This window comes from Moschus berezovskii, chromosome 15 (assembly GCF_049115385.1).
Source record: "Moschus berezovskii isolate FMDL1 chromosome 15, NW_MosBer_1.0, whole genome shotgun sequence".
NCBI classification, from domain to species: domain Eukaryota; kingdom Metazoa; phylum Chordata; class Mammalia; order Artiodactyla; family Moschidae; genus Moschus; species Moschus berezovskii.
The window spans coordinates 64445649-64472360 of NC_142474.1; the positions used below are offsets into that span (position 1 = coordinate 64445649).

Consider the following 26712-nt stretch of genomic DNA (forward strand, 5'->3'; position numbering starts at 1 on the left):
TTTGATTATTTGACTAAATGAGATTACATTATTTGGAAAATTTAGCTGACTATGAAGTAAAATTACTTTTTGGTAAGGACAGACATCTGTCTCTGAATTCACACAAAGGAAACAGCAAAATGGTATCAGGATTTAATCTATGAGGGAAACACCAGATAAGTAATCAATAAAACTTCCAATAAAGAGATATGAAAATGTCCCAAATCAAATGCTAAAATATCTACTAATATTCTAGATGAAATTCGATGAAGAAAACCAGTTAAAAGGATAGCATAAAGAATCCTTCAATTGTGGGGAAAGAAAGGAGAAAAGCTATTAATAAGTTTAAGTTTCAATATGTGGAATTGAAAAGACAAGAAATATATTTACTTTGAAATTGAGAATAATACAAACCATTAGAAAGGTGAATTTTTCACAAGAAATGAACCAAATTGTCTGAAAAAAAAGTTTTTAATGAAGCAAAAAAGAGGAAAGTGACAGTCACATTAGAGAAAATGAAATGCCTTTTTTCTAATTAAAAAAAAAGGGCACAAAAAATACATGGAGATCATATCGGTTAAGGATATTATTTTACTTAAATGTATGGTTGAAACCAAGTGTCTTGGGAATAGACTGAATTGCTGTTTACACACAGGCAGAGAGTTTCTTCCTTGCTTTCTCTTCTCCTCTTTTCTACATCTTTGTCTGTTACTCTCAGTATAATCCTTACTCACCAAACAGCAGAAGCATATTGTACAAAGTTTTTCACTAAAAAGGTGACATTCATCTTGTTATAATATTTTTCTGTTGCTCAATAAAGTATATCACTAAAATAAAGCACTGCAGCAAAAATAAGTGTAAAGTTTTTAATAATTAAGAAACCCTCCTTTTGTGATATAGAAATTGGATTCATTTAGTTGTATTCATTGTTTCTAAAAAGACAAGTATTTTAGTTGCTAAGTTACCTTGTATGAATGAAAACTATGATGTAGGTTGTAAATTAAATTATGTTTCCTTTCTGATATAACTAGGTTTGAATAGTAATAGAATTTATCAATACTCTTATTTTTTTTTTAATATTTATTGGAGGCTAATTATTTTACAATATCATATTGGTTGGTTTGCCAACATTGACATGAATCCGCCCCGGGTGTACATGAGTTTCCCCTCCCGAACCCCCCTCCCACCTCCCTCCTCCCCTTATCCTCCCTCTGGGTCATCCCCGCATACCAGCCCCGAGCATCCTGTAACATGCATCCACCCTGAACTGGCGATTCGTTTCACATATGATAATATATATGTTTCAATGCATTCTCCCAAACCATCCCACCCTCACCCTCTCCCACAGAGTCCCAAAGACTGTTCTATACATCTGTGTCTCTTGCTGTCTCGTATATAGGGTTCTCATTTGCATCTTTCTAAATTCCATATATATGCGTTAGTATATTGTATTGGTGTTTTTCTTTCTGGCTTACTTAACTCTGTATAATAGGCTCTAGTTTCATCCACCTCATTAGAACTGGTTCAAATGCATTTTTTTTAATGGCTGAGTAGGACTGATGCTAAAGCTGAAACTCCAATACTTTGGCCACCTCATGCGACGAGTTGACTTCCTGGAAAAGACTCCGATGCTGGGAAAGGTTGGGGGCGGGAGGAGAAGGGGACAACAGAGAATGAGATGGCTGGATGGCATCACCGACTCTGTAGACATGAGTTTGAGTGAACTCCGGGGGTTGGTGATGGACAGGGAGGCCTGGCGTGCTGTGATTCATGGGGTCACAAAGAGTCGGACACAACTGAGCGACTGAACTGAACTGAATACTCCATTGTGTATATGTACCAAAGCTTTCTTATCCATTCGTCTGCAGATGGACATCTAGGGTGCTTCCATGTCCTGGCTATTATAAACAGTACTGCAATGAACATTGGAGTACATGTGTCTCCTTCAATTCTGGTTTCCTCGGTGTGTATGCCCAGGAGTGCGATTGCTGGATCATATGGCAGTTCTATTTCCAGTTTTTTGAGGAATCTCCACACTGTTCTCCATAGTGGCTGTACTAGTTTGCATTCCCACCAACAGTGTAAGAGGGTTCCCTTCTCTCCACACCCTCTCCAGCATTTCTTGCATGTAGACTTTTGGATAGCAGCCATTCTGACTGGTGTGAAATGGTGTCTCATTGTGGTTTTGATTTGCATTTCTCTGATTATGAGGGATGTTGAGCATTTTTTCATGTGTTTGTTAGCCATCTTTATGTCTTCTTTGGAGAAATGTCTGTTTAGTTCTTTGGGCCATTTTTTGATTGGGTCATTTATTTTTCTGGAATTGAGCTGCAGGAGCTGCTTGTATATTTTGGAGATGAATCCTTTATCAGTTGCTTCATTTGCTATTATTTTCTCCCATTCTGAAGGCTGTCTTTTCACCTTGCTTATAGTTTCCCTTACTGTGCAGAAGCTTTTGATTTTAATTAGGTCCCATTTGTTTATTTTTGTTTTTATTTCCAGTATTCTGGGAGGTGGGTCTTGGAGGATCCTGCTATGATTATGTCAGAGAGTGTTTGCCTACATTCTCCTCTAGGAGTTTTATAGTTTCTGGTCTTACATTTAGCTCTCTAATCCATTTTGAGTTTATTTTGGTGTACGGTGTTAGGATGTGTTCTAGTTTCATTCTTTTACAAGTGGCTGACCAGTTTTCCCAGCACCACTTGTTAAAGAGACTGCCTTTTCTCCATTTTATATTCTTGCCTCCTTTGTCAAAGATAAGGTGTTCATAGGTGTGTGGATTTATCTCTGGGCTTTCTATTGTTCCACTGATCTATATTTCTGTCTTTATGCCAGTACCATACTGTCTTGATGACTGTGGCTTTGTAGTAGAGCCTGAAGTCTGGCAGGTTAATTCCCCCAGTTCCATTTTTCTTCCTCAAGATTGCTTTGGCTATTCGAGGTTTTTTGTATTTCCATACAAACTGTGAGATTATTTGTTCTAGTTCTGTGAAAAATATCGTTGGTAGCTTGATAGGGATTGCATTGAATGTATAAATTACTTTGGGTAGTATACTCATTTTTATAATATTTATTCTTCCAATCCACGAACACGGTATATTTATCCATCTATTAGTGTCCTCTTTGATTACTTTCACTAGTGTTTTATAGTTTTCTATGTACAAGTCTTTTGTTTCCTTAGGTTATCATTACTCTTATCAAAGACTTCATAAAAGGTCTGAAATAAAGGAGCTGGGCCTTTTTGCCTAGTCATGAATGCCAGGCATGGCTGATTTCTGCATCATCATGGCTATCTGGGAGGTAATGACAGCCCTCCTTCTCTTTCCCCTTACCCCACAGCTTTCTACATAATTGGTCAGAATGGAAAAAAAATCTTACATTTAAAAAAGGTTATTAACCCATAGTAAATTTGTATTTAAGAGAAGAATACAAATAGGTTCCTTCTCCCATCCATTTTCCTCTTACTCAAAATACACGCACCTCACTCAACATCACAACTATTCATTTGTTGAACAAATAGATTCTGAGAGTGAGCAAAAAGCACCACAACATTAAGTTAGCATAGAGACGCCCACCAGGAGTAGTGCTAATGGCTTCAAAGTGAGAACGTACATTTGTCTTACTTCATACATACTGACTTCACCTTGTTCAAGACAAAGACTCTTTTAAATTCAACCACTATCATGAATGTGAGTATAGGGGTGAGTCAACCATTAATGTACTTACAGCAAGTTGCCAGGTCCTCATCACTCTTATCAGAACAGTCCGGCCAAGAGTCACAGACCAATTCTCGAGCAATGCACTGGCCGCTGGCACAGGTGAATTCATCTGCAGAGCAAAGTTGTCTGGACCGGGCCTGGGCACAGGCGTAGACCCACAGGTCATCAAGCCCAATAAAACCTTTGTGGCTCAAAATCGTCCCTTCAAAAATAATCTTCAGGGAAGCACAGAGAACAATTTGTGACCTTAAAAATCTCTTCAAAAAGACTCCAAAAATAATACTGGAAATTCAAGAATTATTAAGAAAAATGTCTTTTTAAAGATACATCACATACAATTAAGAAGCAAATACAACTAAGAATAAATTTCCCATTTGATAAGCTTGACCCACCCACATCAGATTGATGGGCACATTAGAGCCACTGAGGTGTCTAAGAGCACCCATGATCTGATGATCTGATCTGAGAAATCACCCGTGATCATGATCCCACTTAATTACCATCAATGTCCCTGACTGCAGACTTACTTGGTCATCATTTTCACAGCCTACTGACTTTAGTATTCAAGGAAAAGAATAAGTGTTGCTATTTACATAACAAGAGTTATAGATACACTTGGTTTTTTAACTATTGAAATTAGTTACTAGAAGGTAGGAAGTGAAATGTCAGGCAGATAAAAAGGGATGCAATAGAATAGAAAAACATTTAAAAGAATAAATTTTAAAATCTAGTAATCCTTATAAAAGAATTGCTCTAACAATCAAATAAGTGCTAATTAAAGGAAATGAATTCATTTTCTCTAACTGAATTGCAGGCTTTCTAAAGGTATAAACTACTAGCAAGTTGAAACAACCATACATTGCTATTGTAGTGTAAGATAATGTGAAAGTATTAATATCCCTTGAGGTTTTAACAAGAGCAATTATTAGGTAACACCAAGAATGCAAGAGAAATAAAAAACTGTATAGCAGATGCCTTATTCTCTGCCATCCAATATGGTAGTCACTAGCTACATAGGGCTGTATCAATTTACGTGAACTAAAATTAAGTTAAAATTCAGTTCCACATTTTAATAGTTACATTTCAAGAATTCAATAACTACATGTGGCTACTGGCTACCATACTGGAGAACACAGATAAAATTGCCATTAACACAGAAAGTTCTGTTGAGCAACACTGAGCTAGATATTGGGTTTCGTTTGGTTTTCATGGAATACAGCAAAAGTATTTCTATTTTTTAAGTATAGTTAATTTATAATATTGTGTTTCACATGTACAGCATATTAATTCAGGGGGTATTTTTTTTTGCATTGATATTGTTAATATGTAAATAAAATTCTAAGAACAAAGACTGACTCCTTTTAGTCTCTTCCAGCTTCAAATGTCTGAGAAATTTTCTTTTCAAAAACATGAGCAATATATATTTAAGGATTACTTAAGATCAAGTTCACATAAATATTTAACAATTTATAAAATAATAAATTTAAATATTTCATAGTAAGAAAACTTTGCATCTTTTTCCAAAATGACTATATGTTAAAATCATTGGACCCGCAGCTGTGTATTTTCACAGTCTCAAGATATCAGATATACAGAAGTGATTTCAGTTTAGGTTTCCAAAATTTTGAGTTGCAATTTGGATCTCAAAAGTCTGCCATTACTGAAAAGTTAGTTACATTTAATATGCACTTGGAAATGGTAACTCCAAAATTATTTTCATTACTTTTTTATCTCTGAGTTAAGTACCAAAACAAACTTTAATATTTAGCTTATGAAAAAATAATAAAGATCCAATCATTTAGTACTTCTTTCAGAAATTATAGAGGTAGGTAGGAGCTTAGAAAAGTTAAAATAGTATCAAAATGTTAACTTAATGGGCTATGATATAAACCTCAACTTCTGAGATTGCTACAAAAATACTGTGATCTGTAAGTTCCAAATTCAGCTGTAAATTGGATTTTTAAAATCTGCATAGTACAGTTCATATCATTTGGGTCCTCCTTTTAATACCTAGAAAAATGTATAAGTGTCTTATTCAAAGGAATGAAATTGGTTTCATAAGCCACACATACAATCAGCCTCATTATTTTACACTTACACTCCAGTATAAATGTATTTATGTACTCTTTATACAACACAAAATGAATGGAAACTTAAAGTACTATACTTTAAAAATAAAAATCTAAACAGCAATTAAAAATACCAGAATTTCAACATTGATCTGACATTACTACACATTGCAATATTGCCATGATATTAGAAAAGAAATGACACTCAATATGAAAATTTTAAAATGTTACCAGATATTTTTCTGCACAATCTTAACTCTATATACTACACAAAACCCGTTAATAATTTTAAGAGATAGCATTCCCACTGAGCATATGTATATTTCAGATGCATCTTTGGACAGATAGAGTTACCCATGAGTTATAAAGATGTAAATTCCTGCATTCAAAATATTTTCATACACTCTTACGATTTTTCAATACCGTTTATTGTTTATCTACTTCAAATGCAACTGGCTTCTTTGGTTGTACTGCACAGTGTTTGGGGATGCTAGGGAGGGAGCCCATGCAGAATGAGGATGCTTTAAACAAGAGTAGTTAATATTCTCATCATTTCAAAAACCTTTGTTGAATACTGAATTATAAAAATTTGAATGTATCAATCTTTTGTTTGTGAGTGATCTGTAGCTTCAGTATAAGAACTGTATTATTCTTTCCTAGATTTGATCAATACACTAACTCTGTTTAAAAAAAAAAAATAGTAGTTACTTTTTTTGCTTCTCCACTCAAGCAAATTTGACTTGAGTACAGGTAGGTATAATGAAAACAAGTAATTGCTCTCCCTAAACATATGATGGCCGAAGAATTGATGCTTTTGAACTGTGGTGCTGGAGAAGACTCTTGAGAGTCCCTTGGACTGCAAGGAGATCCAACCATTCCATTCTAAAGGAGATCAATCCTGGGTGTTCATTGGAAGGACTGATGCTAAAGCTGAAACTCCAATACCTTGGCCACCTCATGCAATGAGTTGGCTCACTGGAAAAGACTCTAATGCTGGGAGGGATTGGGGGCGGGAGGAGACGGGGACGACAGAGAATGAGATGGCTGGATGGCATCACAGACTCAATGGACATGAGTTTGAGTGAACTCCGGGAGTTGGTGATGGACAGGGAGGCCTGGCGTGCTGTGATCATGGGGTCGCAAAGAATAGGACACGACTGAGCAACTGAACTGAACTGAAACATATGAGTCTGTATTTCTAATTTAAATGCTAATTTAAATTAACAACAAATGATAAATTCACTACAAGGCTAAAAATTAAACCTATAATAAAAAATACTTGTTTTTCCCTTTTATACCTTAAATGTCTTCAGTTCTTCTGGTATTACTACATCCACTTTCACCCATTTTCTGTGAGTTGATGTGTTGTATATCCAAAATATTTCTTCTTCCTTTGATTCAAAGAAAGAAACATCACTCATCCCCAAAATTCTACTCTCATATTTATATACGTGCCCTCTCAATTACATTTCAGTAGAGTTGATCGTACCTGTAGGACATTAAGTACTAAAAAACTGAAGTATGGTTTAAAATGGTATATTGTATTTTAAGAGAAAAATTAAAAAATGGAGTTAGGGAGGGATGAAGAGAGAGAACGCAGAGAGTGTTTAAGGTAGTGAAATAACTCTTTATGATAATGATGGATCCATGTCATTCATTATACATTTGTCCAAACCCACAGAATATGCAGCCCTAAACATGAACCCTAATGTAAATTAGAGACCTCAGGTGATAATGACATGTCAGTGTAGGGTCATCAATTGTAACATGTGCGCCATTCCAGTGGAATATGATACTAGTAGGGGAGACTATTAATATGTGGGGACAGGGGGTTTATGGGAAACCTCTGTACCTTTCTTTTGATTTTGCTGTGACTCTAAAACCACTCCATAAAAATTATCTTTTAAAAAATAAGGAAATAAAAGTATATACACATAATAAATATGCCTATTTTTTATGATGGAGAATACGTTTAGAAGAAAAATTTGAATGGAATCTTGAATAAAGTACTACACTTCAAAATATAAAATTCTAAGTATCAATTAATAAGCCAGCTATTTAAACATTGATCCCATTGATTTGATCCCATTGACATTACTACATTTTGCAATATTGCCTTGATTAAAGTAAAGAAAAAATGCAGGCAAATATTTAATGTGAAAGTAAAAAAATTGTTATCAGATATATTTTCTGCACAATCTCAAATATATTTTCCTATGGAAGAAGTCATTCCAAGTTCCAAATAATACAGTTCTTTTCTGGAGATTTTATTTCTATTTTACTCTCCAGTCACTCAATCAAAGACCTTTCCATGTCTTCTAAAGCATCCTATGTCAGGTGTCTGTATAATGGTCATTTTCCAGGTTGCAAAGTATATGCAAAACTATATTACTATATACTAGCAGATCATATATTTGATAAAAGTTTATAAAATACTCCACAATTTTGCCCATAGTGTTGGACTTCATGATTTTGATTGTGCTTTCATGCTATGAAATAACCCTATTTTCCTTAGATTTAGTGATATATATAATCACTGTGGATGGTGACTGCAGCAAAGAAATCAAGGACGATTGCCTCTGTCAGGAAAGCTATTACAAATCTAGACAATGTGTTGAAAAGCAGAGACATTACTGTGCCAACAATGGTCCACATAGTCTAGGCTATGGCCTTCCCAGTGGTCATGTACAGTTGTGAGAGCTGGACCATAAAGATGGCAGAATGCTAAAGAATTGATGCCTTCGAGCTGTGGTGCTAGAAAAGACTCCTGAGAGTCTGTTGGACAGCAAGGAGATCAAACCAGTCAATCTTAAAGGAAATCAACCTGAATATTCATTGGAAGGACTGATGCTGAAGCTGAAGCTCTGGTATTTTGGTCATCTGATGTGAACAGACAACTCATTAGAAAAGTTCCTGATGCTGGGAAAGATTGAAGGCAAAAGAAGAGGGCATCAGAGGATGAGATAGCTGGATGGCATCACTGATGCCATGGACATGAACTGGGGCAAAGGAGAAGGTGAGGAACAGGGAGGCCTGAAGTGCTGCAGTCCATGGGGTCACAAAGAGTTGAACATGACTGAGTGACTGAACAACTATATATATATATAGACAGATAGATATATAATGAAATACAGTGAAAATGCAGACAGTGGCATAGATGTCTCAGGTTAAACTTTGAGACGATCTCTGTGCCTTCCCATCTGTGAGATAGGAAACAGCACTGGAAAGTGACATCTAGTTGTAATCCCAATGACACATGACATCCATCATTTTCAGACTCTTAAGAGCCTTTATCTCCTTACTTGGTTTCACTTATTTCATTCACATGCAAGATTTTCTAAATACGAATTTCTTTTTAGCTTTGCTCTTTGACCTGTTATCTACTCCAATTTCCAGGTCTTAAATATTTCAGAGAAGATCGTCTAAACCCATTAAAATGTACTTCATTCTATTACTTATTTATATGAACAGTTAAGACTTCCATAAGACAATGAAACATACATGGTGGACACATATTTTCAGCTGATAGTTTCCAGGTCACATCACAATGAAGTTATAAAGGGTTGAGAAATACAGCAAATTTTTATTTCAATAATTTCTTAAGCAACTTTAGTTATTTAGCATTGAGAGACTATGTCCTCCGCTGATGCTTTTATTGACACTACCAGGTAAGCTGCATTCACCACGTCCCTTCACTTTCACTTTATGAGGGTAATGTACAGTTGTTTTGCTTTCTTCACAATGACTAATTGATTTTCCCCATTCTATCTGAAGAAGAATGCATTTACATATTGTTCACGAGGCTGAGCATCGTTCTTCTAAACTTAACTTAGCATTTGAAAAACCATTTAATGGTATATTGTGTATGAAATCCAGACTTTTCTACCACATTTTCCTCTCTGACACACAAGTAATGCAAACGAAAAAAATTTACTCCAACTGCCTTATATCAGCTTTTATTTTATATTTGTCCATACTCTCAGACTTAGCTAGTTACTTTCAACAGGTATCAATGTAAAACACAAACCCTCAGGTCAGAAAAGCCTTCAAGTGATGTTCCAATTTTCTATTATCTTAAAATCAACCAATCAAAATTATTTAAATGTCTTTACTCCCCTAGACCAGCTTCCCAGGTGGCAGAGTGGTAACGAATATGCCTGCCAATGGAGGCGATGCAAGCGATGTGGGTTCCATCCCTGGGTCAGGAAGATCTCCTGGAGAAGGGAATGGCAACCCACTCCAGTATTCTTGCCTGGGAAATTGCATGGACAGAGGAGCCTGGCAGACTACAGTCCATGGTGTCACGAAGAGTCAGTTACATGGCTGAGTAACTGGGCACACACCTAGGACTTAGCAACTGGACAAAAACAACAACAAAACTCCCCCAGACCAGGCTTAAAAATGCCATTTTACCTCTCAAGAAAAATATTTATGATCAGATCTCTTAGAGCTCTCTGCCTCTCCTCCCCTCTTCCTGTGGGGGGAAAAACATCAGATATCAAATTCAAGTTGTTTATTTTTAAAAAACTACTTTTGATTGCATGTGGTGATAGGTCCATGTACTTTAGCAAAAGCTCTCCTTCAAGGAGAGCTTATTATAGCTTTAAACTTGTATCATACAAGAAAAGATATTTTTCTAAGGCATTTTCTTTCCTTTCCAAACTACAGGTTCCTCCTATTTATTTGCCAGTGGGAATTTTAAAAACATATAAAAGTCCCCACAAGCTGGGAACCCTTACTATCCTCGGCTCACTGACATGGCAACTTTCCTGAGGATTAAAGATAGGCTGTTGCTATGATTATTATCTTATAGATGATGGGCAGAGACTTAATCCTAAGAACAGTTAGATGGTACATACACTGAAGCTGACTTTCAAAGTTTCAACTTTTTATATAACAACTTCCCTTTCACCTATTTTTTATTTCTCAATCTCTAAAGAACTCCAAAAATAAAATTGTGCTAAGCATTCTCCTTAGATATTTCTTGGTTCACCTGCACACATTATCATAAGGGTTGTTGTTGTTATTCTATCCACAGATTATGTTAATGATCATTTTCATCAAGAGCTAATTTTTTAAATGATAGGTTTGAAGTCCTTTTTAACTTTGTGACAAAACATCCAAGTTGTAATTTGAGTGTACTGTGATGCAGATTTTGCACTAGTGATTGATGTATTACATGTAACAAGCACACTGAATAGTGTCGGAAAAGACTGGTCAGTGCCTTGCAGAATACTGGGTGAACTCATGGATCAAATATCAGTCAACACTGTCTAAGATGTTGAACCTCAAACTGGTTCTGATTAATATACTGGATCAGTTCTCCATGGTTAACTTCTTATAATATGGGAGATAGAATCTTGTTAAGTCTATTATTATTATATGACATAGTATCTGAAACCAATTTATTTGCACTTTTTTCTTGTACAGTCCCAAAGCCAGAGGAATGATGCTGCTCACTTCCAATAATTCATATCTCCATATACACGTACTGAAACATAATCCACCACTGATATTCAGGATATTAAAATAATCCTTAGTACTAGAAGACAAATAACACAAATTTCTACTTAAACTTAAGAGTAATAACTCATTCAACATTTAATGAATATTAATTACCCACCTTGTGAAAAGCAGTATTGTAGCATCATACTTTTTAAAAAGCATCTTTAACTATAATATAAGCTCAACAAAATTTCAGAATTTTCTTTTTACTATGCCTTTGTTGAAGAAGGATTTGGAAATTACAGAAAGTTTCAAAGGACATGAAAGTTCACTGGACTTGGTTTACATGGCAAGGCTGATAATAACTAAAAGACGCTTGAAGTTTGAATGTTACAACATATAAAGTTAAACCCATTTTTGTTTGTAAAATTTTTCCAATTATCTGAAAAGTTTGGAGCCCTACAGAAAGGACAGGGAGATGTTTCAGCCCCTCCACCCACCTCGTACCACGTCAAATTGAATGAAATATATCAAATAGATTCTAGAACAGTGAACTGCCAAATACTACTGAAAAAAATGTGATGAAAATATAGTTACAAAATGCTACAGATTGTGTCTCATCCATGTAACAAAGGAAAATGTATTAAGCCATCTAATGAGAGTATTCAGCTTTAGAAGTCTGTGAAGGTCCTGGAAAAGAGAAGTAGAAGAAAAAACCTGGATATGATGAGAATGACACAAAAAGAAAAAGGGACAGGTGAAATGATAGAACTAAGGAGAAAAAGAATGTCTTTTCAATGTTCAAGTATCTTGGTAATAAGAAGTCTGATACTTGAGGATTAACTATGAAGTCACTTCACACCTCTGGAGCCTATTATACAAGATGAAGTACAGAAAGAGAAAGACAAATATCATATATTGATGTGTGTGTGTGTATATATATATGGAATCTAGAAAGATGGTACTGATGACCCTATCTGCAGGCAGCAATGGAGAGGCAGTCATAGAGAACAGACTTGTGGACACAGATGGAAGAAGAGGGTGGGCCAAATGGAGAGAGTAGCCCTGAAACATACACGTTATATATGTAAAATTAGAGAGCCAGTGGAAATTTGCTGTACGGTATGTGGAGTTCAGATCTGGTGCTCTGTGACAGCCTAGAGGGGTGGGATGGAGTGGAGGGTGGGAGGGAGGTTCAAGAGGGAGAGGATGTATGTATACCTATTGCAGACTCATGTTGATATATGGCAGAAACCAATGCAATATTGTAAAGCAATTATTCTCCAATTAAAAATAATGAATTTTTTAAAAAGAACAAAAGAAAATGCTTCTGAAAGATGGTTAGTGGCACCTGATAAGTACAAGTGACAAACTTTTGTTGAAGAATGAATCTGACTGATGTCACACAGAAGTTTCAACTTGATTTACCCAAAGCCATTTGAGCAAAAGGAAACTTGGTTGGAGGCTTTTACTGTCCTTTTCCAATGTCAGAATTCCTGCAATTATTGTCAAATATCTCCCATTTCTACAGTGACTGCTGTTTACCCCTATAATTTCTTTATTCCTACCTGTAAATAAATTTTTCACAATAGAAATTCTCAGTGTCTCGTGTACTTTTCGCACATGTAGAGAACTGTTTTCAGTTAAAGATAGCTTTTTTACTCACTAGCATTACCACTACAACTTTCACTCTGCCCAATGCACTGTTTTTTTCCAATTATATGACTCATCTGGCTTATTTAATCAGCAATTACCAATCTTTTAAAACTGTATCTACTGTAACAGAACAAGTAATTTGTTTCTATCATATTTATAGCTTTAAGGATACAGAGATTAATAGTCCAGAGCAGATCACATCAACACTTTAGTGTCGAGTTAATAATACAGAATCCTCAATACATTATGACACCATAGTCTCTTTTAACATATTTTCATGAATTTTAAAAATCTTATGAAGTTTTACAAATTACCACCATGACTTTTGTACATGACAATATCTCTTAAACCAATTTCTTAATACATTTTTAAAAGGTATACCAAATAAACAAATCCTATTGTAGAGCACAGGAAACTACATTCAATATCTTTTACTAAACCATAATGGAAAAGAAAAACATAAACTCCCCCTCAGAGAAAAAAAATAAAAGTATATCAAATAAAGGTAAGTTAAAGAATACCTTCAGTCTACACATAACTAAGAAATAGAAGCACAAATTGCCAAGAATGGAAATTTCACTTATTAATGATTTTGAAAGTGATAAAAGTTTCTTCTCACCTTATCATTAGACAGTCCTACTCTGAGAACACTGTTTTCCATAGAGTAATAGAATTGAAGATGGCAGCTCCTGCCCAGGCAGTGATACACGGAGCTATTCAGATAAGCCCTGCTGTCTAAATGGTTGATAGTAGAAGCTTGCTTAGCCCCTACCCATAGACAGTAACCTGAAAAATAAAGGGGAGAAAGCAACTTAGAAGAAAAACCCAGCTGTTTCTGTTTGAACAAAATTATCATGTTTCTGGAATTTTCAAAGTCAAGTTTGAAACACAAGTATTTTATTTAAAAGAATAGGATTTTTTTTTAATGACATCAACTACAAATTATAGATTTTTGCTTCCATATTTTATTTCTTACTTTTTTTTTTTTGATGTGGACCATTTTTAAAGTCTTTATTGAATTTGTTCCAATATTGTTTTCTGTTTTGGCTTTTTCAGCCATGAGACATATGGGATCTTAGCTGCCTGACCAGCAGTAGAACCCTCACCCGCTACCTTGGAAGATAAAGTCTTAACCACTGGGCCACCAGGGAAGTCCTGCCATATTTGAAATCTAAAATGCATTGTAATCTCATCTTAATTCCTGATATCAATGTTTTATACTATCCTCAATATGAATGTTCTTATAAAAAGAAATCTATTGATATAAAAATCTCTGTGCCACCAAATGATCATTTAAATGTCACAATGCAATCTTTCTTTAATCAAAAACTCCTCATCTTTCTTCCCAGAATTATTTTCCCTTTTGATTATTTTTTATATTCTTCACAGGAAAACCTTCATCATTTAAGGGAATGTAATTTAAACTGCCTCTTTCTGACCAAACTATGTTGAAGCACCAGATACTTACAATCCCACTAAATTACACAGATGGGTTTTGTAGTACATAAAAATATTGTCAATCAATTTTTCCCATCTGATTCTTAAAACTAATTTGGATTTGTTTTAATTCAGTAATACATATAATGCAGAAATACAAAGCTATTTCTATATTTTCATAACTTTAATTTTCAAAAATAAGGTCTTTCAAATGCTCTATTTCCTTGTAAAATAGCAAATATTCCTACAGCTTCAAAAAAAAAAAAAATACGAATTTAGTGAAACTCTGATTGACTTTAATCAAAATAGTACAATAAGTTAAAACTTTGCCTCTGACCTCTACACAAGGAAATGATAAATGACATAAAAATACATTTTTACAAAAGCAGAGACAGAATTATGCACAAAAGAAAACATCTCAAAAGGAAAAATAGATATGATGAACAGAGTGATGAACAGAGCTGAAACCATAGAACTCTCAGACTTGAGCCGGACATAGGCTGCAGTAGCTAGAATTTCCACTACTTCAAATGCTGCACAGTTCTGGATGAACAGTCTAATTCTCTCAATGAAGTTAGAGATTAGGGCTGGGAACCTTGCTTATAAACTGAGATGGGAAATATGCTTACCCTCATTGCTGTGGCTAGGGCTAAGTGACAGTGTGTGGGAAACATATGAGACCCTCAAACAGGACTGTTACTCACATAAGGTTCTGGGTTGCTGAGTAACACCACAATAAAACAGCTGAACAAGAAGGCAGGAACAAAGGAAAAGAGCAGTAAAGAATAAAGGTAGCAGAGAAAGAGAACAAATCTCATTGAAAAAGGGCCTGCAAATTTTCCTGTTTCTGGACCACTACATAAGGAGCTTGGAAGTTGTTACTCCCGTCCACTCAGCAAGAAAATATATGAACTGAAAATCAACAACTCTTCTTATACCCCTAAGAAAATTGAGGTCAGGGTACAAACCACTGGGCAGGAATTGGTGAGACAAGCAGATATAGAGAATCACAACTTTCAAGACCAGAATCCCAAGAACACAAATTTCTATGGGAATCAGTACTGGGGTGGAGAAATCTAGACTATAATGGACGAACTGCTAGAGGCTCGGTGTGAACACACTTGAGAGCTGAAAACTCCAGACAGTCCCATCTTAGGGAGGATCCCGTTCTCTTTCACCTCCAGGAGCCCTACCAGATTCTCACAGTAAGAGTTAGAGAGAAATCTCTTTTTGCCTACAGCAAGGGGAATAGATGGTTGCATGACACCACTGACTCAATGGACATGAGTTTGAGCAAGCTCCAGGAGATGGTGAAGGACAGGGAAGCCTGGCGTGCTGCGGTCCATGGGGTCGCAAAGAGTCAGACACGACGGAGCGACTGAACAAGAACAGCAAGGGGAAAAGAGGGCTTCCCAGGTGGCTCAGTGGGTAAAGAACCTGCCTGCAAATGCAGAACACCCTGGAGATATAGGTTCAGTTCCTGGGTTGGGAAGATCCCCTGAAAGAGGGCACGGCAACCCACTCCAGTATTCTTGCCTAGAGAATCCCATGGACAGAGTAGCCTGGTGGGTACAGTCCATAGGTCACAAAGAGTAGGACATGACTGAAGCAACTGAGCACAGCACAGAGGAAAAAGAAAGTAGTCATTTTGAAATATGCCTGGCCTCTCCCGTTATTCTTAACAAGGCTTTCACTCAAAACAAACTATTGACCACCACCACCACCACATAACTGACGGCAGTTGAGATCAGGGAGAAGTGAAATATCAAATCCATCAGGTTCTAACCTTCCACATGAAGTGAGGAAAATACCCAGACCCAGTCCCTTCTGGCATTCCTGTCTCACCTGATGTAAGGGAGAAGGGTTTGTGAAGGCTTTAGAGCAAAGGTACCATTTCTCTCAAAGATGGAGATTGACTCCTAGGACTATAGGGTGCTTCCCTTCCTCTCATAGTTATCACCACATCAAGTGGTCTTGTAAAATAACAAGGGCATGTTACCAAAAGAATAGCAGGCCTCAGACCTTATTTCAAAAGACATCTCTAGGGAAACCCAAAGACAAGAGTGGGACAAAAACAAAAGCATCAGATGCAATGTTCATCTCAGACATTAAAAGCTATCGCCATCAGTGAACAGCCTAATCTATAGCTGGAAAAATATAAAGACTCATATTAAGCATCGCAAAGAGTCGGATACGACTGAGCGACTGAACTGAACTGAACTGAAGCACCTATTTATCTTAATTCCAATATACTTGGCTTTCACAAAAAAATTACAAGGCATACTAAAAAGCAAAAAATATATAGTTTGAAGAGAAAGAAAAAGCATCAGAACTAGGCCCATAAATGGCAGGGATGTTATAATAAGACTGAAAATTTGTTTAAATTAGGATTACTAAGTTAAGAGTTCTAATAGAAAAAATAGAAAGCATGCAAAAAAAAAATAATATAGGCAGAGAGTTTAGAACGTTAGGAATAAAAAACACTAGACCAGAAATGAAGAATGCCTTCAAATAACTCATTAATAGACTGACTCAACTGAGGAATGAATCTGAGCTTAAGAATACGTCAATAGGAACTTCCAAAACTGCAAACAGTGGAAAATAAAGGAGCAGTTCTATAATTCTATCTAAGAACTCTGGGAAAACTACAAAAGATGCAACATATGCATAAGAGGAGTATGAGAAGAAGAGAGACAGGAAGAAAACCAATATTTGAAGTAATAATGACTGAGAATTTTCCCCAAAATCAATGTCAGACAGACACCAAAGTGCAGATTCTAGAAGCTCAGAAAACACCAAGTAGGATAAATGTCCAAGAAACTACACCTAAGCAAATTATTATATTAAAAACTACAGACAATCAAAGACAAGCAAAAATTTTGAAATACTCCAGACTTGCTTTGTAAGAAACGCTAAAAGGCATTCTTCAGAGACAGGAAAATGATGCAGGTCAGAAACTCTGATCTACATAGAGGAAGAATAGTATTAGAGAAGGAATGCTGCTGCTGCTGCTAAGTCATTTCAGTCGTGTCCGACTCTGTGTGACCCCATAGATGGCAGCCTACCAGGCTCCCCTGTCCCTGGGAATCTCCAGGCAAGAACACTGGAGTGGGTTGCCATTGCCTTCTCCAATGTGTGAAAGTGAAAAGTGAAAGTGAAGTCACTCAGTCATGTCTGACTCATAGCGATCCCATGGACTGCAGCCTACCAGGCTCCTCCATCCATGGGATTTTCTAGGCAAGAGTACTGGAGTGGCTTGCCATTGCCTTCTCCAAGAGAAGGAATAAATGAATGTAAAACAAAACATTTTATTTTCAGCTTGCTTGGTGATCAAAAAATAAGTTTGTTCACAACAGGAATAGTCTTAGTGTATTTGCTAATTAAGTGAAATGAATGACAATAATAGGAGAGAATTGAGGGAAGAATTAGGAGCATTTTATTATAATAAGTTCCCTGCACTACCCATGAAAAGTATAGAGTTATTTGAAAATAGTCTTAGATTAGTTGTAAATGCATTTTTATGATTCTAGAGCAAACACTTTAAAAAGTAAAAATGTAAGAATAATTGATATGATTTTTATTTGCTACCTTCATCATCACTGCTCTGATCTTGTTGAGGTGTATATTCTAACACAGGAATTTCTCTTGCTTTTGTGCGCATCCAGGAAGTTTGCCCAGCAGTTGCTTCTGATACCCAGTCACACGTGTCAAATGCAAATCCACAGGCTTGACACACTGAAGAGAGGAGAAAAAAATGCTGGCAGACTAGCACCGTCTACTGGAGTGGCTGCTTAACAATGGTTATAGCTGCAATCAAGGCTAAGCACACATACACACACAAATATACCAATTCATACCAATAAGCCTTAGAGTGAACTCTTCTTTTTAAAAGTTCTTAATTTGATCCAGACAGGCATCCTCCCAAATGAGAACCATTACCATGCTTCCACTGTGTTCTTTTTTTCCTTATATAGCATAATACCAGACTTTACCTACTTTATGGAATTCAGTTAGCTTAAATCATTTACTATTCATAATCACATTAAAACTTTAAAGAAGATACATTGTATTTAATTCCATGATTTTTAGAGCAACTATATTTCAAAACATTACCTTACTACTTGATATATTTACTATTTTTTACTTTTTTAACAAACCACACACTTCCGATTACAATCCAGCTAAAACCCCAATGATACTCCTGGTAAAACGAGGACACAGATGACAACACAGCTTATCAAGTGAGTACCCCTACTAGTGGTTTGATATTTATGTTGGGATCCGAGTTTCAAGGATGGCAGGCTGGCATCTCATTTTTACACTTACCCCTCAATCCTTCATTTGTAGAATCAAATCTGCAGAGACTTCTATCTGGATGGCATAGTTCCTTCTCGGTGTTTGATGCCTCTTGACATGGCAAAATGTCATCTGGTAAATGTAAAGATTGGCAAAAAGTGAGATGCGGTATCACTTGAAAGGATCATTGATTTCTCAAAAAGTTAACCTTTGTTCTACAGAGAGTGCTGAACCCAACTCTTCTCTAAGGCAGCATCACACCATTACATAGAGAAACAGATTCAGGAAGAGAAAAGAGAGAATAAAACCACCATGCCAGTACTTCTAGATTTTAATCAGATCTCTGTGGTGATTTCTAAGACCCCAAGCCAAATCATCTAGGTCTCCAGTGAAGTAGGTTACATGCTTTAATGTGGAAACAAAGAGCCTATCATTAGGCTGATAACTGTACATGTATCAAATACAACATATGGTACCCTCTTTACCTGAGTCTGCAGTGGATTTACTTTCCCTGCAGCTCTTTCAAATAGAGCCTATTTCCGTCCACTTCCCCCACCCCCATAGTCCTCCCAAAACAAAACGTGTGTTGTCCCACAAAACGTGGAATTGTCCTTTTATCCCCTGCTTCCACAGATAATTCTCACTCAGCACAAAAAGAGGCAAGAATATACAGTGAATAAAATACAGACTTTTCAATAAGTAGTGCTGGGAAAACTAGACAGCTACATGTAAAAGAATGAAATTAGAACATTCTCTAATATCATAGACAAAAATAAACTCAAACTAGATTAAAGACCTGGATGTAAGACCAGATACAATAAAACTCCTAGAGGAAACATCGGCAGAACACTCTTTGACATAAATCACAGGAATGATCCATCTCCTAAAGTAAAGGAAGTAAAAGCAAAAATAAACAAATGGGACCTAATTAAACTTTTAATTAATTAAGCTTTTGTACGGCAAAAGAGACCATGGGAATGGGAAAAAAACATTTGCAAATGATTACTGATAAGGGGTTAATGTTCAAAATCTATAAACAGCCACACAACTCAACATCAAAAAACCAAACAAACAAATGACCAGGTTAAAAAATGGGCAAAAGAAATGAATAGACAGTTTTTTCAAAGGGGAAATGCAGATGACCAATAGGTCATGAAAAGATGCTCAACATCACTAATTGTCAGGGGAATGCAAATCAAAATCACAATTAGATATCACCATACACTAGTCAGAATGACTGCCTTCAGAAAGAACACGGATAACAAATGTTGGCAAGGATGTGGTGGGAAGGGAACCCTCGTACACTTTTGGTGGGAATGGAAACTGATGCAGCTACTGTGTAAAGCAGTATGGAAATTTCCCACCTTCCTAAATTTTTGAATCTTTTGACATCAAATGATATCCCTCTCTGCCTGTGCCAGTTTGTCACCATCATCTATGGACACTGGTACACCACCAGAACATGTTAAAAGCTAAATCAAGTAGTGAGTCAGATCTTGGTTCCTCTGCTCAAGATAATCACATGGGCTTCTGTCCTACAAGAAGTAGATGCAAAATTCCTTTGCACAATCCTCACACAAACCAGGCTTACTTTTGCCTCGGGACTTCTACATTTACACATGGCTTCCTTCCAATATACACATGGCTAGTTCTTTCGACTTATTTTCTGAGCAAAAAAAAAAAATATATATATATATATTTTCTCCATGTGACCATGCGTGATCTATTTAAAACTTTAAAACTCTACTTAAAACTTCATTTCCCCCTTACCTGGGCACTCTCATCTCAATTTTCTGCTGTTTTATTGTATCCACAGCACATGTCATCACTTGACATAAAATACATTTTTCTATTTACTTGCTTAATTTCATTCACTGTCTGATTAAAATATAAATTCCATGAACACAGGGATTACTGTTTGTTTTTTTTTTAACAGCTTCTCCCATGCATCTAGAAAAATTCTTGATATAACATAGATGTTCAATATGTATTTGTTTAATGAATGGATAAATAAATGACCTAAGACCTGTTCAATGAAATCTTTTAAAATAGTGCAAACTCTATGTAAATTATTTGTATTTTTATTGGAAATAAAATGGAACCAACTGGTTATGAAAATGATTTATGCATAACATCCTTAATCTGGTTTCTCATAAAGGAAGATAACAAATGATGAATACGCAAAGCCTCTTGAACATAAGATTCAAGGAAAATAAAACTGTATGTGCAATTAAGGGAGTATAGGCAATAAATGAAGCGAAGATTGCACAATAACAATTACCATGAAACAATTAAAACGGTAATTTTTGTAGATTCATATAAGAACTACAAATCTTCTACCCCTAGAACTCCATAATTAAATATTTGCTATAGTTCAATAGGATGTTGTATATTATCTCTAATTTTCCACTATTTGTACAAAACAATACCCACAAAAGTGCTGTAAACAAAAATAGCAAAACAGTCAAGTACGAATTATACAGAATTTTAAAAAAAAATTGATGCGGATCATTTTAAAAGTCTTTGTTGAATTTGTTACAACATTGCTTCTGTTGTTAAAATTTTGGTTTTTTGACCATGAGGCAGGTGGGATCTTAGCTCTGGACCAGGGATCAAACATGCACCCCCTACAGGAGAAGGCAAAGTCTCAACCACTGGACCACCAGAGAATTCTCATGCATGGAATTTAAAATGCAGCTTGTATCAGTTGGCATTAAATATCTTTCACCAATGTTAGCCACTTTTACTACCTTTGGTCCCCCAAATGGAATTCGCAGCCACAAAAACAATGACATGGGGGAGGGGTGCAATAAATTGTCAATCAGTTAATCTCCTGAACAGTTTTTTGTTTTAGTATGTTCTATTTCAGAGCTCAAAGCTATTTAAAGGTGTCATCTATATGTATATTCATATTCAATTTTCTCCCTCTCCATCCTCTCTCCCTTTAATTCTTATATTGCAACACAATCCAGCTGTAGAAAATTATCTTTGACATTTTAAAATTCTCCATCAATGATGTACAATCAGCAGGATAAAGCTTTGTCAACAATTTCAAGTCTCTATACCAATGAAGCCACATGTGCAAAGCCTGCCATCCTTCAAATCTTATCTTGTGCAAACAGGTTACATGAAATTGACCAGACTCCCTCAGATGGTAGAGATGAAGTCCAAGCCTCAAGGCTACTGCTGCAAAAGTTATAATTGACATCTACTTTTGACTCCAGGGGTTTTTGACAATTTCTTTATCAGTTTTCTTAAATCAGTAATGAATTTCAATGACTAGTCATTAGATCTTAAAAGGCAGCTAAAAATTAATAAGATAAAAAGCTAACTAGTTAAATATGCTTATTTAACTGGATAATATATAAGCATTATTCAGGTTTTCATCAAGAGATAACTTGTGTACTTGGAATGTTTATAAATGAGACTAAGGCAAAATCCTGGCAAACTAACCTAAAAATATTCACAGAATATTCACAATATTCTGATTGTGTACTCTATCATGCAATCTTTATAAAAATACTTAGTGAGTAATTTGTTCAAGAATCAATGTTATTTAAGAATCAGTGATTAAGCATATTCTTATTTAGTCACAAACACTGATCTTATTCAGTCACAAACACTTTTTTTCATATTTGCTATTTTGGTAAAGTCTAAACAGATCTTCCTTCTAATAAATGCAAAGTGAATACACCCGTCTTGGGAAGGGCAGTGGTTAGATACTATTTGAAAGCATGGAAGTAATCTAAAATATTTCTTTAATGTTATAAAAAGAATTTAGTTTTATTGTCCAACTTGAAAACCTTCAGGAACCATACCTATCACTTTTATAGAGTTGTTTCTACTTCTATAGTAAAAAATAGAAACAGTTTGCTTTTTTTCCTAAAGATAATAGTACACATAATAATCTTTGTGGTGAAATAAAATATAAGAACAAGAAAAAATCTATCTGGTGGATTTCTCATGATCAGAATTTTCCCAAATATAAAAAGTTACTATTTCTTTTTAATTAAAAAAAAATTTAAACAATAAAATTATACATTTCTGGTATTCATATCTGTGTGTTTTGACAAACATAGAGCCACGGTCTGAAAATCCATCAATATTTCATTTAGTCAGTCAGGGCTGTCCCTAGTTGCTCTGATGGGCTGAACTGTACCCACCACCACCAATTCATATGTTCAAATCCAAACACTTAGTAGCTCAGAATGTGACCATATTTGGAGATAGGTCCTATAAAGAGGTAATTAAGGTAAAGTGTGGTCATATTGGTAAGTTCTAGTCCAATATGTGGAGAAGGCAATGGCACCCCACTCCAGTACTCTTGCCTGGAAAAATCCCATGGACAGAGGAGCCTGGTAGGCTGCAGTCCATGGGGTCACTAAGAGTTGGACACGACTGAATGACTTCACTTTCACTTTTCACTTTCTTGCATTGGAGAAGGAAATGGCAACCCACTCCAGTGTTCGTGCCTGAAGAATCCCAGGGATGGGAGAGCCTGGTGGGCTGCCATCTATGGGGTCTCACAGAATCGGACACGACTAAAGCGACTTAGCAGCAGCAGCAGCAGTCCAATATGATTGTTGTCCTTATAAGAAGAGGCTTTTAGGACATGGACACACAGAGAGAGAAGACTATATGAAGACCAAGGAGAAGATGGTCATCCACAAGCAAGAGGGGAAAAAATGCAAAAAAAAACACAACAACTTGGTGACCCCTCGATCTTGGATTTCCAGCCTTCTGAATCATGAGAAATGAAATTCCTGTTGCTTTAAAGCCACCCTTTTGTGGATTCTTAGTCTCTCCAGTCACATCTACTCTGTGCGACCCTATGGACTGTAGCCTGCCAGGTTCCTCTGTCCATTGGATTCTCCAGGCAAGAATACCGGAGTGGGTTGCCATACTCTCCTCCAGGGGATCTTCCTGACCCAGGGATCAAACCCGTGTCTCCTATGTCTCCTGCATTGGCAGGCAGGCAGGATCTTTACCACTAGCACCACCTTAAGCCATCCAGTCTGTGATAATTTTTTTTTTTAATTACTGCCTTAGAAAACATGCACTGCCCCTGGGGTGATTAAGGCAGGTATCTAGTGACCCAGAGTATGAAAGCCTAAAGAGGTGGCTGTCAATTTGAAAAATACACTGTAAGGCGAGGGTTTACTGTCTCTAGGAACTGGCTCACTCTGGAAGAGACAGACCCTCTGTGATCAGCAAGACCAAAGCATCAAAACAAAGAAAAAAAAAAACACTGTAATAGAATTGTTCCCTTGTCTTAAAAGAAAAAAAATCAGAACAAATTTTTGAAAGCACACTAGTTTGAAGAAGAAAATAGAGAAGTCTTGTCAGGAAACCTATATATCTTAAACAGAACCATTTCTATAAATCAAAATGACCACCAAAAGACTTATTACAGCATTCACTTTCAAGTGGACTCATTTCCAAATGCTATATATCTGCTGTAAAATGACAAAAAACACAATGTTTCTACTAAGCCATGGCAAATGTTTGCCTCAGCTTAATTCATCCTGATAAAAATCTCATTATTTCAAAGACATATCTTTATTTTTGATTCTGAAACAAAACCTAAAAAATAACATAATATTCTTAGCATAAGTGTAAGTACTGCTAAAGAAATATATTCCCATGATATTTTATTTAAATCTGCTTTTCATGGAATGATGCTTGTGGCTCAGCAGAAAGAATTCATCCAAAATCCCAATAATTGATATTTAAATAACTTCATATACTAATTCTCAGCATTTAGCTGTGGAGATAAATCAATACTGTGTGTGCATGTATGTACAGGGACTGGGAGTGTGGGGGCATTTTTTCTCAGAAAAGACACCCTGACTCAGTCTGAAAGCATATCTAGTAGCAGGACAGGTTAAAAAAAAATTTTATGAAATAAGCAGAGGGAGCAATGTTTGCAAAGATATGCAAAAAAGGAGATAACACTGGACTCACAAGTAGCTCTTCTGGGTCAGAATATGGGAATTCTTTGGGGAATTAAGAAGGAAGAATTTGGGCTGGTGTGTAACAGCAGGATCCTGGTGAGCTTATGTCATGACAAAAAATCTGAATTCCATTCTGAAGGCAACGAGAGTTACTAAGGAATTTAAATAAAGTAGAGATTGGTCATAGTTGGATGTTAGAAAATACAAACTTGTGGATAGCAGGTAGCAGTGATTAGTGGAGTAGAATAGATTGAAACTGGAATTTTCAAAATCCAAGAGAAAAAAAAGATGTAGGACAAACAAAATCAGAGTTGGATGAATAATAATGATAAAAAAAGTGGAGACAATTGGAGAAATATAAGAACATACTCTCAATAATGTGTTGCAACAAGTTAATGTGGAGGTGAGAAAGGGGAAGAAGGATTGAAGAATGACTCCTTGGCTTCCATGTGAGACCAAACAGACATCAATGACTAAAGCAGGGAACACAGGAAAAGAAACAGAGTTTGAAAGAAGATTGGAATTTAATTCTAGACATGCTAATGTTGTTTCTGTAGCAAATGGATGCTCACTCAACTTATAAACCTGTTCTCCTTGCCTTCCTTTATTACAGAGGCCAAATTTAAACACTCAGTTTTCTTAGCCTCCCTAGCAACCAAGGTTATCTGCCTGACGATCATCTAGCTGATGAACGACATGTCCAAAACTATTTCCTATGCCATTCCTTCCTTCTTCCTATCCTGAATGAGAGAGGTTATTCCAGAAGCATAAGATGGCAAGCATGAGGCAAGTAGCAAGGAAACCCCTAGTCCTTGAAGTTAGCAGTATCAGAGTTGAAGAATCGATGCCATGACTATCTATCTCCTCTATTAAGTCATCTGACAAGTGAAAGTCACTCAGTCATGTCTGACTCTTTTCAACCCTATGAACTAAACATTCCATGGAATTCTCTAGGCCAGAATACTAGAGGGGGTAACCTTTTCCTTCTCCAGGTGATCTTCCCATCCCAGGGATGGAACCCAGCTCTCCTGCATTGCAGGCAGATTCTTTACCAGCTGAGCCACAGGGAAGCCCCAAAATACTGGAGTGGGTAGCCCATCCCTTCTCCACGGGATCTTCCCAGCCCAGGAATCAAACCGGGGTCTCCTGCACTGCAGGCATATTCTTTACCAACTGAACTATCAGGGAAGCCTATTAAGTCATCTGAGCAAAAGCAAAAATCAGACTTTTCTGCTTTCTTGCGTCCCAATACATATATAACCCTATTTTCCATTGGAATAGGATTTTCTCATGGAAATGTCCAGAAGGTGTTGGGTTGGCTCTGCCTGCTTCTCCTGCCTTGGCCATTACCACCAGGACCACATGAGACTGAAACCACTGACTCTAGTCATCCAGAACCCTACTCCAGGGCAGTCACTGCCGAATGCAAAACATCAACACAAGACTAGGTCTCACGGTTCCCAAAGGCTAGTTCTGTTCTTAAACCTAGAATTGGCGACTTCACAAAAATTTCCTAAGGATATTATTTAAAATGTAGGCCCCATCCTCAGTGATTCCCATCTAGCAGGGCTGGAATGAGTCCCGGAATCAATCACTCTTCTATGCGATTCTGATGATTAACTAGATGTAGTCTGTCAGTGCCTGAATTTGACTGGAGAGTCTCATTTGAAAATTTAATGCCACCTAATTTTACCATTTCTCACAGTCCCGCCATTTATAAAATGTAACTCCGTCTGAATGCCAATCCAATCCCATAATGCTTTATCCTTTGTCTCCATCATTAGTCCAAATGCTGTTGTGTTTTCCTCCCAAAAGTTTAAATATGCCTTCAATCTTTGTTCTATTTGAAAAACAAAATCCGTGCGCCCTCACCTTCAAAGATTCAAAGAACACTCTGTGACCCTACCTGAGCATGGAATTTCTCTAAAAGGAAACCACTCACTTTGCAGCTTTTCCCAAGTGGAGATATCTTTTTCCAATGCCCCATAAAACACAAGGCCAAAAATTAAAGTCATCATCCTTCTAAATCCCCAATGTTGCTTCCATTCAGTGATTTATTCTTCCATGTTGTAAAAACATCTTGGCTCACGACATTTAACTTATAGCCCTGGGTCATCCATGCAGGACGTCTGATTTCCATATTTATTGAAGACTTCA

At 36.4% G+C, this 26712-nt stretch overlaps 1 protein-coding gene across 2 annotated transcripts in view; it reads right to left on the reverse strand.

Annotated features, from left to right (window-relative positions):
- MALRD1 (MAM and LDL receptor class A domain containing 1) overlaps window positions 1-26712 on the reverse strand; it is a 596047-nt gene that overhangs the window by 534870 nt on the left and 34465 nt on the right. For both annotated transcript variants that reach the window (XM_088844424.1, XM_055428153.2), the window contains exons 6-10: window positions 18632-18733; window positions 17894-18040; window positions 13488-13654; window positions 7066-7158; window positions 3706-3913 (exon numbers count right to left, since the gene is read on the reverse strand). In XM_088844424.1, coding sequence (XP_088700550.1) covers window positions 3706-3913; window positions 7066-7158; window positions 13488-13654; window positions 17894-18040; window positions 18632-18733 — 717 coding nt within the window. The remainder of the gene's footprint in view (window positions 1-3705; window positions 3914-7065; window positions 7159-13487; window positions 13655-17893; window positions 18041-18631; window positions 18734-26712) is intronic.